The sequence below is a fragment of the Opisthorchis viverrini genome (genome assembly GCF_000715545.1).
Source record: "Opisthorchis viverrini unplaced genomic scaffold opera_v5_97, whole genome shotgun sequence".
Taxonomy (NCBI): domain Eukaryota; kingdom Metazoa; phylum Platyhelminthes; class Trematoda; order Opisthorchiida; family Opisthorchiidae; genus Opisthorchis; species Opisthorchis viverrini.
The window spans coordinates 224,966-243,537 of record NW_008751753.1 but is presented as its reverse complement, the minus strand read 5'-3'; the positions used below and the strand labels follow the sequence as shown (position 1 = coordinate 243,537).

At 44.3% G+C, this 18,572-nt stretch overlaps 1 protein-coding gene across 1 annotated transcript in view; it reads right to left on the bottom strand.

The window, feature by feature from the left end:
- Window positions 1–18,572, bottom strand: part of T265_13733 (hypothetical protein) — a gene marked incomplete at both ends in the record, with an annotated part of 76,186 nt that overhangs the window by 18,895 nt on the left and 38,719 nt on the right. The window contains 4 exon segments of the mRNA XM_009170238.1: window positions 1,459–1,955; window positions 4,719–5,035; window positions 10,213–10,306; window positions 17,172–17,238. Coding sequence (XP_009168502.1) covers window positions 1,459–1,955; window positions 4,719–5,035; window positions 10,213–10,306; window positions 17,172–17,238 — 975 coding nt within the window.

Below are 18,572 nucleotides of genomic sequence, written 5' to 3'. Positions count from 1 at the left end.
TAGGGTTCGAGCCCACCCAGTCTTGCAGTAGCACTTTACACTTTGCAGGTGTGAAGCGCATACCAAACCGCGAGGCAGAATTATTTATATTATTTAGTATTGTTTGCAATGCCACGGGGTCAGATCCTAGAAGAGCTATGTCGTCTGCGTACTCGATGTCTGTGAGCGGAGGCCCAGGGAGCACTTCGACCCCACAGGCACCTCTGGTGATCCAGAGTCTGCTGCGCCGGGATGTGCAGGGGTTGGTATCGTCCTACGTCACCGGGAGGAAAGTTCCTTGATACCTGTTGATAGTCACCTCTGTGCGGTTCGTCTGGCAACGTTTATGAAGGAGTCTCATAAGCGTGAAGCTGACCGCCGTCTGTTCATTGTGTCTGTCTGCGCCCCAACTGACTGTAGCTCTGACGACGTCAAAGACAAGTTTTGCGACGCCCTGAATGCTCTGTTGCGGCGAGCTAAAAGCTCAGACGTCATGATCGTTGCCAGAGATATGAATACGCAAGTGGACAGGCTAAGCGTATCTGAAACTCGGTTAGGAGGTCGATATGCAATGGAATCGGTACGTACGGACAGTGGAGGACGGTTGCTTCATCTATTGGCCTATAACATTCACGTGCAAAACCAACGTCGAACTTGCGTTGCTAAATAGGGTGAAATATGACGCAGTGTGCTCCAAACTAGAAACTTTAATGTCAGGCTGGAGTGAAGCAGTCAGTTCTATTTGCAGGATGCCAGCCATCTTCTGCGTTTGGCTTTTTACTTTGAAGTCTTGGATTCGCTTATACGACGATGAATAGATCTGACGCTTTTAGATGGAACACTGTGCACACCGATTCCTTGCTAATTGATGGAAAATGTTTTAATGAGTTAGCCCATTCTAGAAGACAGTGGGATCCCGTGCTCAAGTATCCAAGGTTGATGGTGCGGCATATGAGAGTCTAGCCGCAACACCATTCAGCAGAGCATATTCTGAAAAAAGTGGGCGTATGGGCAACTGCGACGTATGCACAATGTGACTAGTAAGGTAAGATTTCTATAGAAGATAAAGTTTGAACTGAAAATATCTGTGGCCTTTTAAGTTGCGGTATATCATAGATTCGGATGTATATTCGACCACATTTTACCCTACAGTTCAACAAGCCACCTTCCAAAAAAGGACAATCCCGCGCCGTTCTGTGCATGTGGTCTTTGCTCGGGGAGAGGAGGCTACTTGCTAACATGGTGAAAATGGACGAATACATTGGAAATTATAAGGACAAACAAACTAAACAGTGCCATTTGAAATTTGATGACGTATCAGTACTTAACCCTGCGAGAGAGCTCTCTGAAGGGGTTAATGGGCAGTACACTACGGTGATCTTGTGGATTCTAACAACAGGCAACAATCTATTATGGACGTGCCGTATAAAACCAATATCAGTTGGGACCGTAAATGAAGATGGATCCTGTGGAACATACTTCAAGGTGTATTCATCCTTGGTCGCATTTTTCGAAGAGGTACCCTGGAGAGAGCCTGATTTCCCAGTGGACTTGACAGTACTGGCCGTGTTAGTGGGATTGGTAGTAGAGACTGAAGACTTTGCCATAGAAGAGCTGTTCGCCAAATCAGTTCCACCTGTGGTCGATTGTTTGGCTTCGTTTAGCCTTTCGCCAAGCGTACTGAGTACAGACCGACTAGGGTGACCCGTGACAAACAGGGAGGACGAGGATGATGAAGAGCAAGTTGACGATGATGAAGAGGTCGACGTCGTGGAGCTAACAGAAGACGGCGCCTTGGGAGCTTGGATTGTTTGACCATTTTGTTCGGAATCACCCAATTGATGCCCAGACGCTTGGTCATCGAAAGAGAATTCCAAATCAATTTGGTCAGCAGTGCGCCACAAGGTATTAGGGGACGCAGCGATTGTGTCATCGGATTTTTCAACATTGTCTGTCTCAGAAAGAGCAATCTGCGACTTGGGTTTAAAAAAAAACACAGTATGATCAGGTTATTACGGTAAGCGTATAATTCCAGCACTTCACTGTTATCGTTTCAGATGAGTAGCTATTCAGTCAAAGTACGCGTTTCGACGGGAGGTTTTGCGCGTGGTAATTATACAGAAAGCACTTCAGAAGATCAAATTTTCGTCAAGGAACTTGGGAAATCAAGTGTCAACATCTAAGTAAGATGATACTTCAGAAACTAAAATAGTGCGGTTAAACGAACTTACCGGGCTACCGGTGATAAGAAGGACACTGAGAAATAACCATCTTAATACCTGAAACTAATGAGGAAAAAGTGCGAGTCCAAGCGAGAGTGATGGTACGGCCTCGTTAGGCTATCCTATGCATCACAAACATTCAGTTTCGTGAGAATTCTGAAACGATCATCTGACGTCTAGTGTGAGCGTAGAAATTGTTGAGATGAGGTACATTTGGGAACCTAATTGGAAATATTTCCTTCATATTTCTTACCGAAATTCGTCAACTTGTATGGTAGCTTCTAGGTCAGTTTGGCCGTTATTCTGTTGTCAACCTTTGCGGAAATAAACAATAAACTGGACTTCTTGGAGGAAGGTACCTTCCGACGCAATAAAGTCATATTCCTGAGAAGGTAGCGCTCCTTCTGCTTGACTGATGAGCATGTGCAAGGTGTTTTGGCTGTACCTTGTTAACCTAAAAACCACGCTTTCCATCGTCAATGTAGTCCTGCCGCGATGACCTGGATAAAACGAATGCCCTAAGTGTCACTCCCATCAAGGGGAAATATAATAACGGCTAACTCAGATCACTGTTGGACTCTTTTTTATCAGTCGTACTGCAGACAGCTGAGCAAATTATCGTGTTTGTTTCGTGAACAGTTCTTCAGATGAGCATCTGCAATCAGTATTGCGGTAATACAACTGGAAAGTTATCATTATAAGCGGAGCTAGGCAGTGTCGATTCCTGAAATCCAGTATTGCTGTTCCGATTCAGGAACACTTCGGTGAAAATATTAACTGAAACCACTCGTGGCCTAGTAGATGGCATCCTGACAGTGCCTGTCAAACACCCGTCGGGTAAAAATGACAGTTTATAGCCCGTCCCTAGTGTTTCAGCTAAGTCTACGGTTACTTAAGAGGGCCGGCTCAGAATGAACGAACGAGCATTGATTACCCTCTATAGAAAAGTAATCTTCATGACAAACCCTAGTACAGAAGTCCAAAACCACAGAGACCGTCTGTTAGGTGTGCTCCTAACCAATGGAAGTGAATGGAACAGTACGTGAGTTCATACACAGAAAAGGTGTTAATTAATTTGCAGTAAAGTGAGCGGTTTTATTGAGAACGGCAAGTGGGATTATAATGATCTCCTAAATTAGTTCAGCCGGAAAATTTTCGATGGGAATTTGATGAAAAGCCTGACTGAAATTACAGAAGTGGTCAAATGTTTGCTCTGACTTTAGGGTATACACATGTTCACTAAAACCCGAGCTTGAGCACAGATAAGTCGATCAGCAGCCTGAGCAACTACCTGTAGGAGTGACCACCAAAAGCTTGGCCAGCCGGTACACAACTAATCTCCCAAATGTGTACTCACATAACTTAGGAGTTGAAGTGCCTCTGAAAAACATGCACAGCCCTGAATGTTAGGCGCAACAGAAAACTGGCACAGGAGAGGGCAAAAAACGCCCTATTTCGAAGGTCATTGCTCATAAACTTCGCACATGTGGCACGACGGTGTCAGCTGATACGGAGGGTTTTTGAACGAATGACAACAATGAAAACAGCAGTCACGCTAACGGGTGGAGCTCGCAATAATAGAATGAGTAGATGACCGGAGAACAAGCAGAAGTCGCTGCGCACCTATGTGCCTTGTCCACCGCGATCGACATGATCAAAAATAAGCTGCTGCACGATAAAATAAAACATTTTTTGCGTTAAGATGATGCTCGAAAGGAGACCAGTTGAAGTATTCGATTACTATATTTGACTACCTACACTAACGTGGGGCTCATTGCTTCATCGAGCACCTCATAACTGTGCAAACAAGTAACCTGCACACACTAGCAATTTGAACACTATTGTCGAGGCAAGAATGCAGCAGTAGAGCCCATCTCAGGCGTGTTGAAGCGCCAACGTCTGCTCGCATCTTTAGTCATTAAACAGCTGGCCATCGACATCGCAACAGTCCCCTCGTACGGAAGGACTAACAGGCAAGGTGGAAACAGGTTTCATGGGTCTGCGAAGAGTTACGTTATTTAAGCTGACTGCCTCTTGTTCGAGGATGTACCGAGGACCTTCTACGGGAGTGGGTACAACCAGGGAGGGAACCAGAATGAATATCGTGGCGGTTGTGCATGGTTAAACTCAACCCTTCAACGCGTTGGAATTTGGTTTACAAAACAGTGGTTTCGGTTAGCCATGAGGATTTGTGAGATGCACATCAACCTCCTCTAGAGGGTAACAAACAGCTGTACATTATTCCTCGACAAAGTCGTATTTAGATTGTTGAAAGGAAATCCGGAGAACAACGCTACAATATGTAGTAAACGGTCGGATAGGGAGCAATGTTCCGCAACAGACTACTAAGTAAGACTTTAAAAAATGTTTTAGAAAAATGGGCGAGAAATTAGCTCCGAAACAACTACTTAATATAAACTACACAAAATCTATTAATAAAAACTCGATACGCAAATGTAAGTATTCTGATCAACGACATCACCTGGGTTATCGAAAGTCTAGGCTATAAAAACTCACCGATATGGATTCTGGGAGTGCTAAGTTGCCCAAATGTGTAGAATCATTGTGTTGGGCGAATACCACCGGTCGATTGCTCCCTTCTGTTACCGGGGGCCGAAGAACGTCCGGAGAGCAACTCGACAAGGACGATAAATTCGGATCTAATTTGAGGCCACCAGATGCCTGCTTTCGGCCGCTAGGGGCTGACACGCCAACCTTGTCTTTGCTGCTTACTGAGCGATTCGTAGACGGCAGTATGCTACTGCTGGCTGGCAGAGCAGGTCGGACATCTGGAGGACTGGGTAGGCTTCGGTTCGACTTTGGAGACGATCCATCTGAAAAGGTTGACCGAGATTGTGAAGTTTGTTCGGGAGTATTTTTTTGTAAGCATACACAATCAGTGTAAGGAAACTAGACAGGACGCTCATTATTTCAACTATTTCTCCTGGGAACGCTTAAAGTGAATGCTGCCAGAAAATTAACTAAACCATTCGAATCGTGTCTTCCAGGAAACATTCACCAAGAGTCCTTTGGCAGACATAAAAAGATGATACCAGACCCCTACTAAGATAGCGAGTTGCTTTTCAAGCGAAATAACTAAGCCTGTTGTTATAATCGTAAAGGTAAAAGTAAGTGTCTGCCTGCAGTAGGTAATACTTCCTCTGAAACGATAAATTTTCAATACAGTACTCGCCCTTCATAAAAAACACCACATCATATCGTTTATAAGAAGTGTCGTTGCAAATTTGAGGCACGAACCACTTCAAGGGTCTGTTCAAAACTAAGTCGCCACTAAAGAAAAGGCCATAAAAATTATTTTCTAACCACTACAGGTTGCAAGGCACTTAGGAAAAATCGCAAGGGTCATTAAATAAATCTACCCCTAGCAGTCGAGGAAGAAGACAGCCAAGGCCGCCTTTTCACACTTTTGTTCAAACTGGGTAGACCTTGTTTAGTTGCGAGGAAAAACATTTCTCCGAGTGAATTATGTTCTGGATATTTGGACTGATGTCTCCTTGGACTTGGGCTTTGTGCAATACCGGATGATTGCTAACAACTTACGCGGCTGCGATTTTCCGGCCAGCCCAACTTTCCAGTGGATCAGTCAATAAAGTTACCTTACGGATGCAATTGTTTGATTTGTGTTCAACATCTGAGGGTCGGTTTTCGTATGTTAACCTGTTTTGGACTGTCGGAATTTGGTTCATTTTGTTCTGTTTAGCAAGCGAATTAAAGGGCACGAATGAAACAGTCTGACGTCCCTGAAGTGACTGTTTGCATCCGCCTGAGTTGCTCTGGGTGGATGAACTAATACCCGTGCACATACTAGCGCGAAAAATGCACGTTACCACAAAAATGAGTGGCGAAAGATTCTCTTCGGATGATTGATACACAAGGTAGAACATTTAGGAACACGTTCCATCAAGAGTCTTTTTATATAAGTCTCCCATTGAGAGGTGCCGTAAAAATAATCCTCTCTACAGGAAACAATATACAGAATCACCTCACCTGTGCAAACTGAAGGTTCAATCCTAAGTGAGTCCACAGTTCAACAAGGATATACAATTTTTTCATCCCCGCCCCCTAAGGTTGAACACAGAGATTTTAAATGTCACTACTAAATGAGTGCACTGTGCCAATGTGATTACGAATGAAGGTTACACCTTTCAAATTGCCCTGAGAACATAAATCCCGGTTGAACAATTTCTTGATGCATTCATTCTCACTTTGCCACATTGACAGTGGTCAATAACGTGTGAATGTACAAACTTTGGACGTTTTGCTGGGACGCGAAATCTCCGAGTTTTTTTTTCGCGAAAGACAAACAGTCTCACAAAAAGAGCACACCGTCGTCATTTCAAAGATTGGATTGGATTGGGTGGGTAGCGTAAGGCCGATTGCGATTTCTCCAACAAACCAAATGAGGTCGAGGAAACAGACGAAAACCCAAGTAGCAGGGTTAAGTTGGAAGCACAGACCTTCTGGTAAGTTCACGTCTTAACCACTGAGCTATCTTGGGCTCGAAAAGGTACACAGTAGTAGTAGAGTCAAAAGACCACACGCAAAAACATGCGGACAGAGGGAACGCAACATTACACAATTGAACTAAGACCGACAAGTTCACTTCATTTATTAGAAAACGTTCTTTCAGCTGGTTGAAGACCGGTAACCAAACTCATGGGTTTGAAGCGGCGGCGTGGTGGTGGCAGTGTCAACTGTTCGACGGGTCGTGGTCATGCAGCGTCATTGCAGAAAACGACAGGATTTATGTGGAATAAGCTACTTCTAGCTTTAGCGTTCGACCATACAATATGTGTCGATAGGAGACAGGGACTCAGAAGTAGCTTTTTCTAACGCAACAACTTGGAAGTGACAGTGTTAAGTTTGTCATCGGATAGCGTTTCTCCACGTTAAATGTACATTCATTTGGAGACAAAACAAAAATAAACTTATTTGTTGCATAGCAATCTTGGCCAGTGAAAAAGTACCGCATATAGTCCGAAAATACGAATACCTTTTTTAGTATAGCTGGGCAGTTTTGCTGTTGAAAAGTATTGTCATACTTCGGTCTTGAAAATATTTGGAATCGGCGCTGATATGGTGAGGAAGCTAGAAATGAAGTCTCCGAAGTTATATCCACGACAAACATCTCCCTTTTTATCTGGCAAGCTCTAGAGTGGATCTTCAGTGAAGCACCTAGGAAACTTGAGGGTTGGCGTTCAGTACACCACAACATGCATTTACACGAATTTTAGCTGGGTAACAAACGAACACACACACGCACCAAAAGAGAACTTTGCAAGGACTTCAAACAGATTATTTCCGTAAGCTTCCTACACCATAACTCGAACATGCCTATTGCAGCCCAGTTTTGTGATGCTACCAGCGTGTCCAGAAAGCTGAATTTGAACTTGATCATGCTTTGGGATTACTTCTAGACTCGATTTCGATGTGTTAGGTGACCCACACACCCAACGTATCACCGAGAATCCTTTAATAGTTTTTTTCACCAATCTAGCAACATTCTCATTAGGTTATCTGACGGTAAAAAAATGTATGCACGAAAAGTTCCGGGTCCTCGTTCATGAGTACATGTAACTTTGGAGGATATACGGGTTCAGTTTTTTTAGCAGTCTCGTCTGCCGCCCTTGGAGAGGACACTAGGCAGCTTCTAGCCAGCTATCTGATGTATTCTACAGTAATGTGACCAGCCCACACTGACGACGTGTTCCCGAATGGTAACGAAACGTCCGTAAGCCAATCACCAAGCTTGCAATATTTCACCACATCCCCGGGGAAGATGAAAAAATCTCTTTGACATGGAGAAACCTTATTTACCGCAAAAGAAAAGGGATGAGGAACGTCCAATTCTGCAAATTCTCAAAACACCCAAAGGAATAAGCAATTTCATTGAAAGCCTTCGTTTCCTGGACCATTATTAGTGACCAGTCAGGTGCAAAATCTCATCTAAGTGGTTCAGTTCGCCATTAAGCGTGTCAACAGAACAGGTCCGTCTTGCCGTGTTGTATAATCATTAAACCGTGTTTATAGGCGGTCAACTTACAAAATACAAGTTCCCTTCCGTTTACGTCGGCAAACAGACAAGGGTAGTGTGCACTATTTTGGTAACCAAGATACAATAAAAAACGAACCAGCAATGGGGTGAACTTGTACAACCAATTACGAAGATACTTCTGTGCTTTTTACGGTAGGTAGACAATTCTAATCGGCGTTGTTGGTGTTCTGGTCTATCCAGCTTAGTATATCCATTACGACCTAAAAATAGGCAAATAAGGATGGAACAGATAGGTTGTCGTCGTTCAGAGGAGGGAGAGATCTATCGTTCGCGAGTGACGCCTTTATCCGCATGTTCGTGTTAGAAGGAAGAGTGTTGAAGAGATAGTCATTCGATAGAATGACATCTGTAAATCGGACTGTTTACCGAACTAAAAGAAATTACTTCCACATTATCCCCTTTCTTCACGTTCCACACTGGATTATGCCAATGTGCACTGGTACGATCATTCATAAATGAAAGTTGTGCCCAGTAGTTGTTGCCGTCATTGACCATGGCCGTGCTGAAGCTGGGCTTATCCAGCTTCCAGTTTCGAATCAATCAATATGAGAGCAATGTCAGATGAGGACAACGAGGACAATTAGAGAGTGACTTTTGTAAACGAAAAACGTGAAATTCTCACACACCACATGTTTTGTTGGACTGCTGCGTGTGCTAATCGAACGGATGTAGATTAACATCAAATACGAGTTGGTCTAATAATAGAACTGTCGTAAAACCGAAACTCTACAATAAACCAAAATCTGTCGAATAATAACTCCCAGGTGTAGGGAACACAGTTACAGCAGAACATTCGGTTTTACTTCGCTGTACCGACCAGTTCACACACTGATTCCCTAAAATTGTTGCCGGGGCTAAACTTAAGACAAAAAATCAATGTTCACAAATCTTTAATAGTTCAGCATGGGGAGTAACCAGCCGCACATAGCGATGGCGATGTGAGTAGGAAGGTCATCACTAGCTCGGGGTCAGCTTACTTTGAACAAGGGTCGCAGGACTTGACAAAACATAAGCAAAATATGAACCTGGAGAAAACGGACGGTTGAACAGGGGCACACCAACAATTTAAGGATACTTTGATGAAAACCGAAGGGTTGTGAAGTACTGAGACCATACTAATGAGCACAGCGCTGGTGTGGAAGTAAGCAAGCAAGCAAGAATTAACAAGACAAATTGGCCGTCCAAATACCAGTCGCAGAGGAATACTAGAACAATTCTTTTTTTGAGGAAATGGCCTGCTCATGTAGTCATGACGTACAGAAAAGATACTGTGGAAGAACACACCACTGGTTCCAAGGCCTAAAAGCAATCGTGGGCTTGTCGAGACCCCTGAAGCAGTGTTTACGTCCAGCCTTGTCAATATTGCAGAGCTGATGATCAAGCCAGGCAGAATTACTCGAAAACTTTGGAGAAATTCGATCGATACACACCTTTGAAAGTCTTAAAATCCGCAGTGGTAAAAACTTCTCTGAACGCCAGTGCCAACAGACTGTAATGAGTAATAAAGTAAACGTCTGGGTAAAACTTCTGTCTGGGAACTTGGTTCCAACTCTTTTCACGCGGTGTGCTAAAAAGCGTTCAGCTGTAGCACCCTTCCGGTGCCAGCTGCCATGTCTGGGTAAAACTTCTGTCTGGGAACTTGGTTCCAACTCTTTTCACGCGGTGTGCTAAAAAGCGTTCAGCTGTAGCACCCTTCCGGTGCCTAGCTGCCATGCCACCCGAAGGGAGCACGAGGGCTGGGATACTGCCAGGTTGCCCAAGCCTAGACAGGGGAAGTCGAGTGGCGGAGGTCGGATTCGAACCGCGGACCTTCAGGTTAGTAAATCCGCGCTCTAACCACTTCGGCCATCTCGCCCCGGTGTGCTAAAGTGGACAATCCGTCTGATCCATGCAAGAAACAAGGAGAGCACCGAGTAAATAATGCATAGGACTTACCTGTCTTAAGGTACTGGCGCAATTCTTTGGGAAGTGCCTCCTCAAGTAGTGCAAAGAACGTCGCGTTTTGTGTTTCCACCGACCGTTGCCTTCGCTGTGATAGAAATCAAACAAGTTGATCATGAAGCCCAAGTGCGGTAGATTTTTCAAAAGAGAAGTGGGAAAACCAACTTATATCACGTGGCAGCATGCGAAGGCCATATGGACAGACTCGGGCACAGGATTAATCAAAGGATCCGGAATCCGGTACATTCGTTGTGCCCAATACTTTCGTCCCGACTGAGACTGAAAGCACGTTCTGCTGGAGAAGTAGTAACAACAGAGACGTTTCCACAAACTCACTTGTGTTCATCAACAGAGGCCGCACGGACAAGGACTTGTCTCTATGGGACGAGTATGTTTTGGTAAATAATGGTTGACAATGATCACAACGTGAACCCTTTAAATGGAAGTCCTCTATGCAGTGCGGTCCATGTGTGGACTTGTGCTCTTCACAGACAAACATCAAACCATCCTCTCCTAAAGACCGGCCCTGCAACGACTGCCTCACCCACTGGACTGTATAGGGAAATATGGCCCGATTTGTCAGCGTTTGAATCCTCATCTCCTGTGAATTATCCGGTTGGATAGGGTTGTTAGTATGAACTACCAATAAGAAATGGCTGTCATACCGACTACGGAGCAACACTGCCAAGCGCCTATTGCTCATAAGCCCATGTCACTGAGTTTACTATTTTACCAGATATAGCTTGATGAACCGTACCGCTAGACTGCTGTGAGCTGTGATTGACAGTTACAACTCATGAATGAAGCACACAGTCAATAACGAGGTTGTTGTTTATGATGAGAAGAATAATGAAGACGACTACCCACATCGGGTCTCATTATGAGAACGAATCATATGTGGAAGTCTAATCTTCTGATAACGCTCTAAAGGAAGGATTAGATCCGTGCAGGGAACTCCATTCTGTGACCACATTCATGGAAACGCACCTAAACTCGGCTTACTCTCAAAGAAAGTTATCGGAACCAAGAACACAAAGGTTGGAATACACCAGCTGTGTTGTATAACACATAGCTACATTCCGCCATTAATTTCTCCGTTTCGTTGTACACTGTCCCAAGAAGTCACTATGATAGACTTTTGGACTGCTAAATTTGCTGTCGTCTGATGCCACCTACCAACAGGGTAAAGAAGCGAAATTATGCTAAGAAGAATTGTAACGAACTGTCCAGAAGTCTTCTCACACATAGTGAGGTTTGTCAAGGCCATTTTGCTAACAAACGAAAATAACTAAATTTCACTCGATGCAGATATTCCAGTTGAAGGCAAAAACCGCCTAAACACGTCACATGTGTCAATTACAGCACACCGTTGTTCTGTGGTAAAAGGGAGACGCTAGTGGTAAGAAACACTGGGGTGATTGTTAGCTCACTTTGCAACCAGGCTGTTTCTATTCCAGCAATATTACATAAGGCAGCAAGTTTGTACTAAGTCCACTGCTAAGTGAGATAGAATTGAAGCCAGACTTTTTGTTTCGAGACTGATAAGTGTCATATTGAAAATATAAGGGCAACCATATCAATAGCGAAACATGGATAAAATGGTTAAGAGGCTCGGTTTCTAGGCCAAACAATTGTGTGAACGTGGACTATTTGGTCCGCTCAAATATCTATTGGAGGGCTACGGTGTATGAGCAATGAGGCCATGTGACTGAAACGGTACTTTGGTTTTCGTAAGCAATGGACAGATAGGTTGAGTTGGTTGCACTCTGAGCAGTTTAATACGGTGATTCGGTCAGAGGTCCGTGGAGCAGACTTTTGTCCACCGATGAAATTCTCATAAGAACGTGAAAGCAGAAGCAAACTTATTGCGTTTTCCAGGTATCAGTGGGGCAAAATCCACAAGAATCTGAGGCTTCCACTGATCAGGATTAACAAAAAGATTAACAAGCCTAGTGATGGTCAATAATCACGTGATTCATTGTGTGCATCACGTGGACAAGCGAAAACGCACTCACAGTAACCATGCTCCAACAGTTAGACCACAAAAGCAAAACACACCCAAGAGCAGTTTGGGGGCCGCTAAAGCAACGCTATACAGGAACAAAAGTGAATAACATAATGATTGGTTTTGATAGTGTGCACTGAACATGAACTGGGTATTTCGATCATGTAAAAGGCAAGGAAACTTGTGGACTTGTAGCTGGAAATATGTCATGTTGTGGTAAGCATATCTAAGGACTCATCATCACCATCATCAATGTCAGCTGTAATAACCGCGTACTCGTCGTACAGTAGCTGCCGCAGTTCCGTTCACTGATGATTCGGGGGGGATAGGTAGCTGCGCACTGCAGGTGAAAGCTGATAAATTGGTGCATAAATCCAGCACTGTCAGTGGGTTGTCAAGTAGTGGGGGGGGGTTGGAAAAGGAGCTATGTGTTGAAGGCAATAGCTTGGATGCATGAGAGCCATTGAGGGCACGATTGGGCCATGTCTGACAATGTCTCTAGCCACTGACGTGGCCCGTCTCGGGGTCCCCATCCAGGAAGACGGCAGTGACAAGCGCAGCTGAGTTTGCTGGTAATGGCTTTCATACTTCGCTGCCAGGTCATTGTTTGACCGCCTCTGGCTCTCTCCCACCCTTCACATGGTCGTGAGAAAAGAGCCCTTCGAGGAAGTCGGTCGACTGGCATACGCAACACGTGGCCAAGCCAGCGCAACCTATGCAGTATGCTCAGTTCATCTATCGAGGGTGGGTTATTTCTCGCGAATACCATTCGACGTACTTCAGAATTGCTGATCCGGTGTTCCTACCAGATCCGGGCAATGTTCCGAAGGCATCGATGGTCAAACACTGAAAGTCTTTTGGCGTCCTCAGAGCGCAGCGGCCACGAGATATTTTCTATATAGGAGCTTTTAACGTCCGTATTCTACGTCAAATTGGCGAACAGGCAATGCTTGCTGAAACCTTGTACTCCCTTAAAATTGATGTATGCTGTGTCTCCGAAACACGCATACAAGACCCGAGCGTGGTTATACATCTTAGAACGCCACGGTTCAACTCAGCTCTTTCGCATCTGAGGACTCTTAGTACACTTCATCAAAGCCTGAGACCCAATCACAAGTAAATGATCACGCATAGTTCGGGGCCAACCTAACAACTGACTTTTTTCACTGAGGTGAGAATTTCGGTACGGAAACGCGCAACTGCCCCTACGAACTTTGAAGCTGACCTGAGTGTGAGTCCACGTTAGACTATTACACTAGCCACGTCCGACACATACCTAACGTCCACGACAGCAGACACGTTCCGTTGTTCGGATATTAGTATACCACTCCAATACAAGTTGAACATTCATTTAATTCTGAGCGTTCCTTCGCCGAAGCACTGATGCGTGAGTATGCTGCTACTGTTTGCGGACGACTGTGCCACAGTTTCCAATTCCAAAGGGTTACAACAGATGATTGCGGCCTTCGGAAATTACTTTGGCTTACAAGTATGTTTCCAAGTGTTACGGTTTCGATCACGCAGCGGGTAACGATAATATGCGCGGACTGTGACAATATGTCTGATCCCGACTCCTAGTATGTCCTGTGGTAAGAAGACGAAGTCTTGGACACAACTGTAATGCTCCGAACACTAAGCGATTAACAGGCAACAGTGGAAAAATGACAAAGCAAATATACCCATAGTTTGACCCTGAAAATGCCGGAAGTTCGTTAGCACACACAAAGATACAGAGTTTCTGGGGATATTGATAACCCCAACACTGAGACATCTGTTTTTTGTCAGTCTGCACCACCGCTTTAATACAAGTATCAAATGTTATTCAAACTTTTATCGATATACTTCACGTTTGATTATAAACTCAAAGTATGAATTACGAAGACTGACACAACATCCAGCCGCCTCGAGAAAAGTGTCTGATGCTGTGAATCGAGCTGTTGCGTTGTCTATATTACTGTGCACAAACGACGATTCTTGTTACATGACTGAGATTATCTGCACAGTTCCCGCAACATCTTGCGGACCACGTGAACGGGCCGAGTACCGAACACCTCCAAACCGCGAGCGCTACTGGAAGCAAGTTCACTGCAATGCGGAAGCCATTTGAAACGAATGGCCGAAAACTCGCATTACAAAGCAAGTGATCTAGCTGAAAAGTGCAGATCGAGCTTGACGATAGTATCTGTCTGATAGAATAGAGGCAGCACAAATGATCGCCAAGTATGGACAACCAACACAAGAATGAGCGTAAACCGTTGAAATATATACCAAACCCACTAAACCGGATATGATATACACTATTGTTACCACTGCTACCAAAAACCCGCAAGGTGATACTTCCTGGAGTCCTTTGCACTCTAATTAGTGGTATTTAGGGCGTGTAAACAATCCCCGTTGTCATTCAGCATTCTACAAGATGAAGCAAAACACCATTCGAATAAGTCAGGATAAAGGGTCCTGCCTCATAGTACTGTCGGTACGACTCATACTCCTCTAGTCCCGTGATATCAACTTTTGGGACGGCTGGTTTGTAGAGTACATACGACCAGTTTAATGTCGACTACCTTGCCATCTGGTTGAGACAAGGCTTCACCACGCAGTTTCGTTTGTAAAACCATTAGCGATGAAGGCTGTCGTGTGCATCGCGGACGGGAATGTTTAGTAGAAAGGGCATTCTAATGGCTAACACATAAGACCGAGCTGATTCCTACACAACGTTGTACCGACCTGAGAGCACTGAGAAGAATCAAATCGAATCCAGTATTCACACAAGAGCTTCAAAAAATTACTTAACTCGATGAAAGACGCAAATGAGCTTCCCGGTATTTAACTAAATTCAAGAAAAGTGACGATGTTCTGGTCATCATCATCAGCAATCGAAGACTATGCACAATACAACACCGAGAACGAATTCCTTCAACGTAATTCAATGGGGATCTAACGATATTCCTTCGAGTTGCAAATGCCATGGCCCATGCAATAAGCGTCAGATGTACTTGGCGGATAAGACAACTGGATGCGAACCAATGAAGCCTCTTGTGTTTGTGAACTGGCAACAGGGTACCTACATCCACACATACGTTGATAAATTATAAGGCCATCGACATTCTACGTCAGGTGACGGGTATCCTTTGGGACGAAGTTTAAAGTTTATGGGAATTTATCCTGAACGAAATGACGTTAAGTCAACAAAATGTGGAAAGTAAGCGCGATAGATGCATAGGGTCGCTTCAGGAAAGTTTGAATGACGAATTCCGGTCATTTTTGCAGATTAACCTCTACGGATCAATTTACACTTTTTAGCGATGCTTCCCCATAGACTTTTGTCTATTTGTTTAGCGGCATGTTAGTATGTTCATGGTTTGCTCAATCAGACTGAGATGGGGAATGCAGGTTCATTTATTCGGTTGCTTTGAATGAGGGCGAGAACCGTGAAGCGTTACTTTGTTTTGTTGCGGCATCTGTCCTCGTCCGCTGGTTGCGAAAGGTGGCACGAATAATTGTTCGAATGTCCGAATGTGTGCATCAGAGTCATGAATATCGACAATTTACTCATTCCAAGTCAACCCAAACAAACATACGTCGACTGAAACTGATTTTGTGCAATTTATATTTTCATACGGCTGATTGGTACGGAAAAACCGCTCTACAAGATAAGTGATAGCGCAGCTCCACGGTTAACTCTAAAATGATAGGAAAAATCCGCTCAAGGAAAGGGGCGTTTTACTCAAGGCTGCTTGAATCCGCCAACCTTCATCATTTTTTCCTACTTCACAACCCTTACCGCTTTATCCGTTTTCTGAATGCGTCCTAATCCAGACACTGCCATCGTATGAACGAGGTCATACATACTTGCATAATGAACCCATTAGAAATCTTGCTTGGCGACCGAGACTCTGGTGCACACATAAGGATACCACCGCCACGAAGGCCAAGAATAGGATACATCTGACAAGACAATGCAGTAATTCGCACTTCCTTTATTCAAAGGCAGTATCGAACTGTATTCAGCTTATTTGGGCACACCGAGTGTGCAAACAGGCGAACGTCTACAACTCCGAAAACTGTTAAGGGGATGCTGTAAATTGGGGAAATTATCACAGTCTGACATTGGAAACTTTGGGGTGCTTCTGCTTTTTGTCGGCTTCGCTTCCGTTCCTCGAAGAGATATTCATATAAGTTATAGATTTTGATTTCTAAGGGTGCCCAACATCTACCGACCAAATATCGTCCCATTCCATTACGGTAGTGATATGGCTGAAAATGTAACCGGTCGTATAATTTTGACGTGAATTTCATGGATGGAACAGATACAAGTCTCCCGATCGTACAAAAACGCCAACTGTGATGTACTACGTAAGTATGAGCCTATCTCATGAGTTTGGCGGTATCATGCAGATGAATGTCCTGTGACTGACTGATGTGGTGCTGAGAAATTTGATGCCACAACGCACTCTAAGATGTTGTTCAAAAACCAAGTTTTGCATTGAAACCCTGTCATATCAGGCAAACAAGTTGGTTGAACGCCAACAGAAACGCCATTGATTCGATGCACAATCAAAACGGAAGGTCCATTAATGAGGTAAAGAACATTGGTGATCTCGTAGGGCGAACTAGGAACCTGATCAAGCTCAACGCCTAAGGTTGAATAAAGGTCAGGTAACAATGATGAACCGAGGGACATTTCAACATGCAAAAAAGAGAAACGGTTTCCACCCAAACAAGTAGCCATGAATACGCACTCCCAGTATGAAACCATGACAGCTAAGAGCACCAAACAACATGTACGTAGTTTATGGTGGATGAGGACGACGTGACTTGTCCTGGCAAAATGAGTATATCAGACGGTTGATCTGAGGGACTATAAAAATTAGGGTAGTCACGGTGCGAAAAATGAGTAAACCCATTGCATGGATACACCACAATCCTTAGAATGCAGCAAACTTACCTGCCGAAAGTGGTGCGACACCATAGTCTTGAGCACAAACCCAAAAGTAACCGCAGGGTAGCCAACGCTGAAATGAAACGGAATACATGAGATGAGGAATACCGAACCAAACGTTAGAGAACAAGTACTCCGTCTTTGAGAAAAACCTTCAAGCAAACAATATTCTCAACAACGGACTCCTTAGCGAACCACAATCAGCCAATGCAACTCCGCTATGAAAGTTGACAGTCTCCTAAAGAAGCTTCCGTTGACTTTGATCTTCTAGAAGGAAATGGCCAGCCAGGATATGCGTACCCAGGTTAGCCGTGCAGCTAACAATCCTGGCAGTTTTCCAATCAGCTAGCTAATGGACATTTGCCATCGGGGGGGGGATGATAGCGTTAACTGATAACGAATGTTTTGGAACGGGGGGGGATGATAACGTTAACTGATAACGAATGTTTTGGAACCTGTTACAGTGCACACTGTAACGGGCTGCGACGAAAGTTCCGTGCTTTGAGCCTAATCCCGACATCTCGATAGGATCGTTTACCTCCAAAAACTTACCTGTATGCAAAAAGCGGCACTTCCCGTAGGTTGCATGGCAGCTATGTGTCAAAAACAAGGTACATCAGGATGACTGGGAAAAACGCATCAGGATTTTTGTGCCATCGATCGCTCAGCTCGATAATTTCTATTGAAAAATGTACGACGTTAATTAGCACACAGGAAGCATTAAATCATTACCCACTGTTGACGTTAGACGACATGTTGAAACCTGAATGATGTTCCGATCGAAGGATGCGTCTCATGTAGAATGAGGGTGGTTCATATGCAGATTAGTACCGTTACATGACCATACAGAGCTACAATTCCTCCAGCTTTTACTGCAATCTTGATAAACCACTGAGAAGCTCCTTGAGGTGACAGTACCGAGCCTTAGGACAGTCTTCGGTGTTACAGCCAATGAGAGAAGACCTACCAATAAAGGTTCGCCTGATAATCCTAACAAGAACCAACCGTCTCCAAAATACGCGAAATCCAACTTATTGTAACTCACCATCGATTTTAACCAACCAGTCTAGGATTGGAGCGGGCGACTTGCCATTTGTGTTTTATCCTTCTCGTTGCGAATACAAGCTCAGTGAAGTGCACATAGTACCACCTCTCCACCCACAAAAGATCAAGTTAACTTGTGCTTACTAGTTAAATTCGGTTTGACATTGACGCATAATTTTGTGGCTCTCAGGATGGACTTTGTGACCTAACAACAGAGTAAGGATGAGGTCGGGCTACTCCAACATTCAGTGGAAAAACCGCGAAGTAACCTGCATTGGGGTTGGCGTTCTACCTTCGTAAGCACAAGCTAAAACGATTTATTGGCTGATTCGACACTGCTAAACATAGTGATTTCCAATCTAA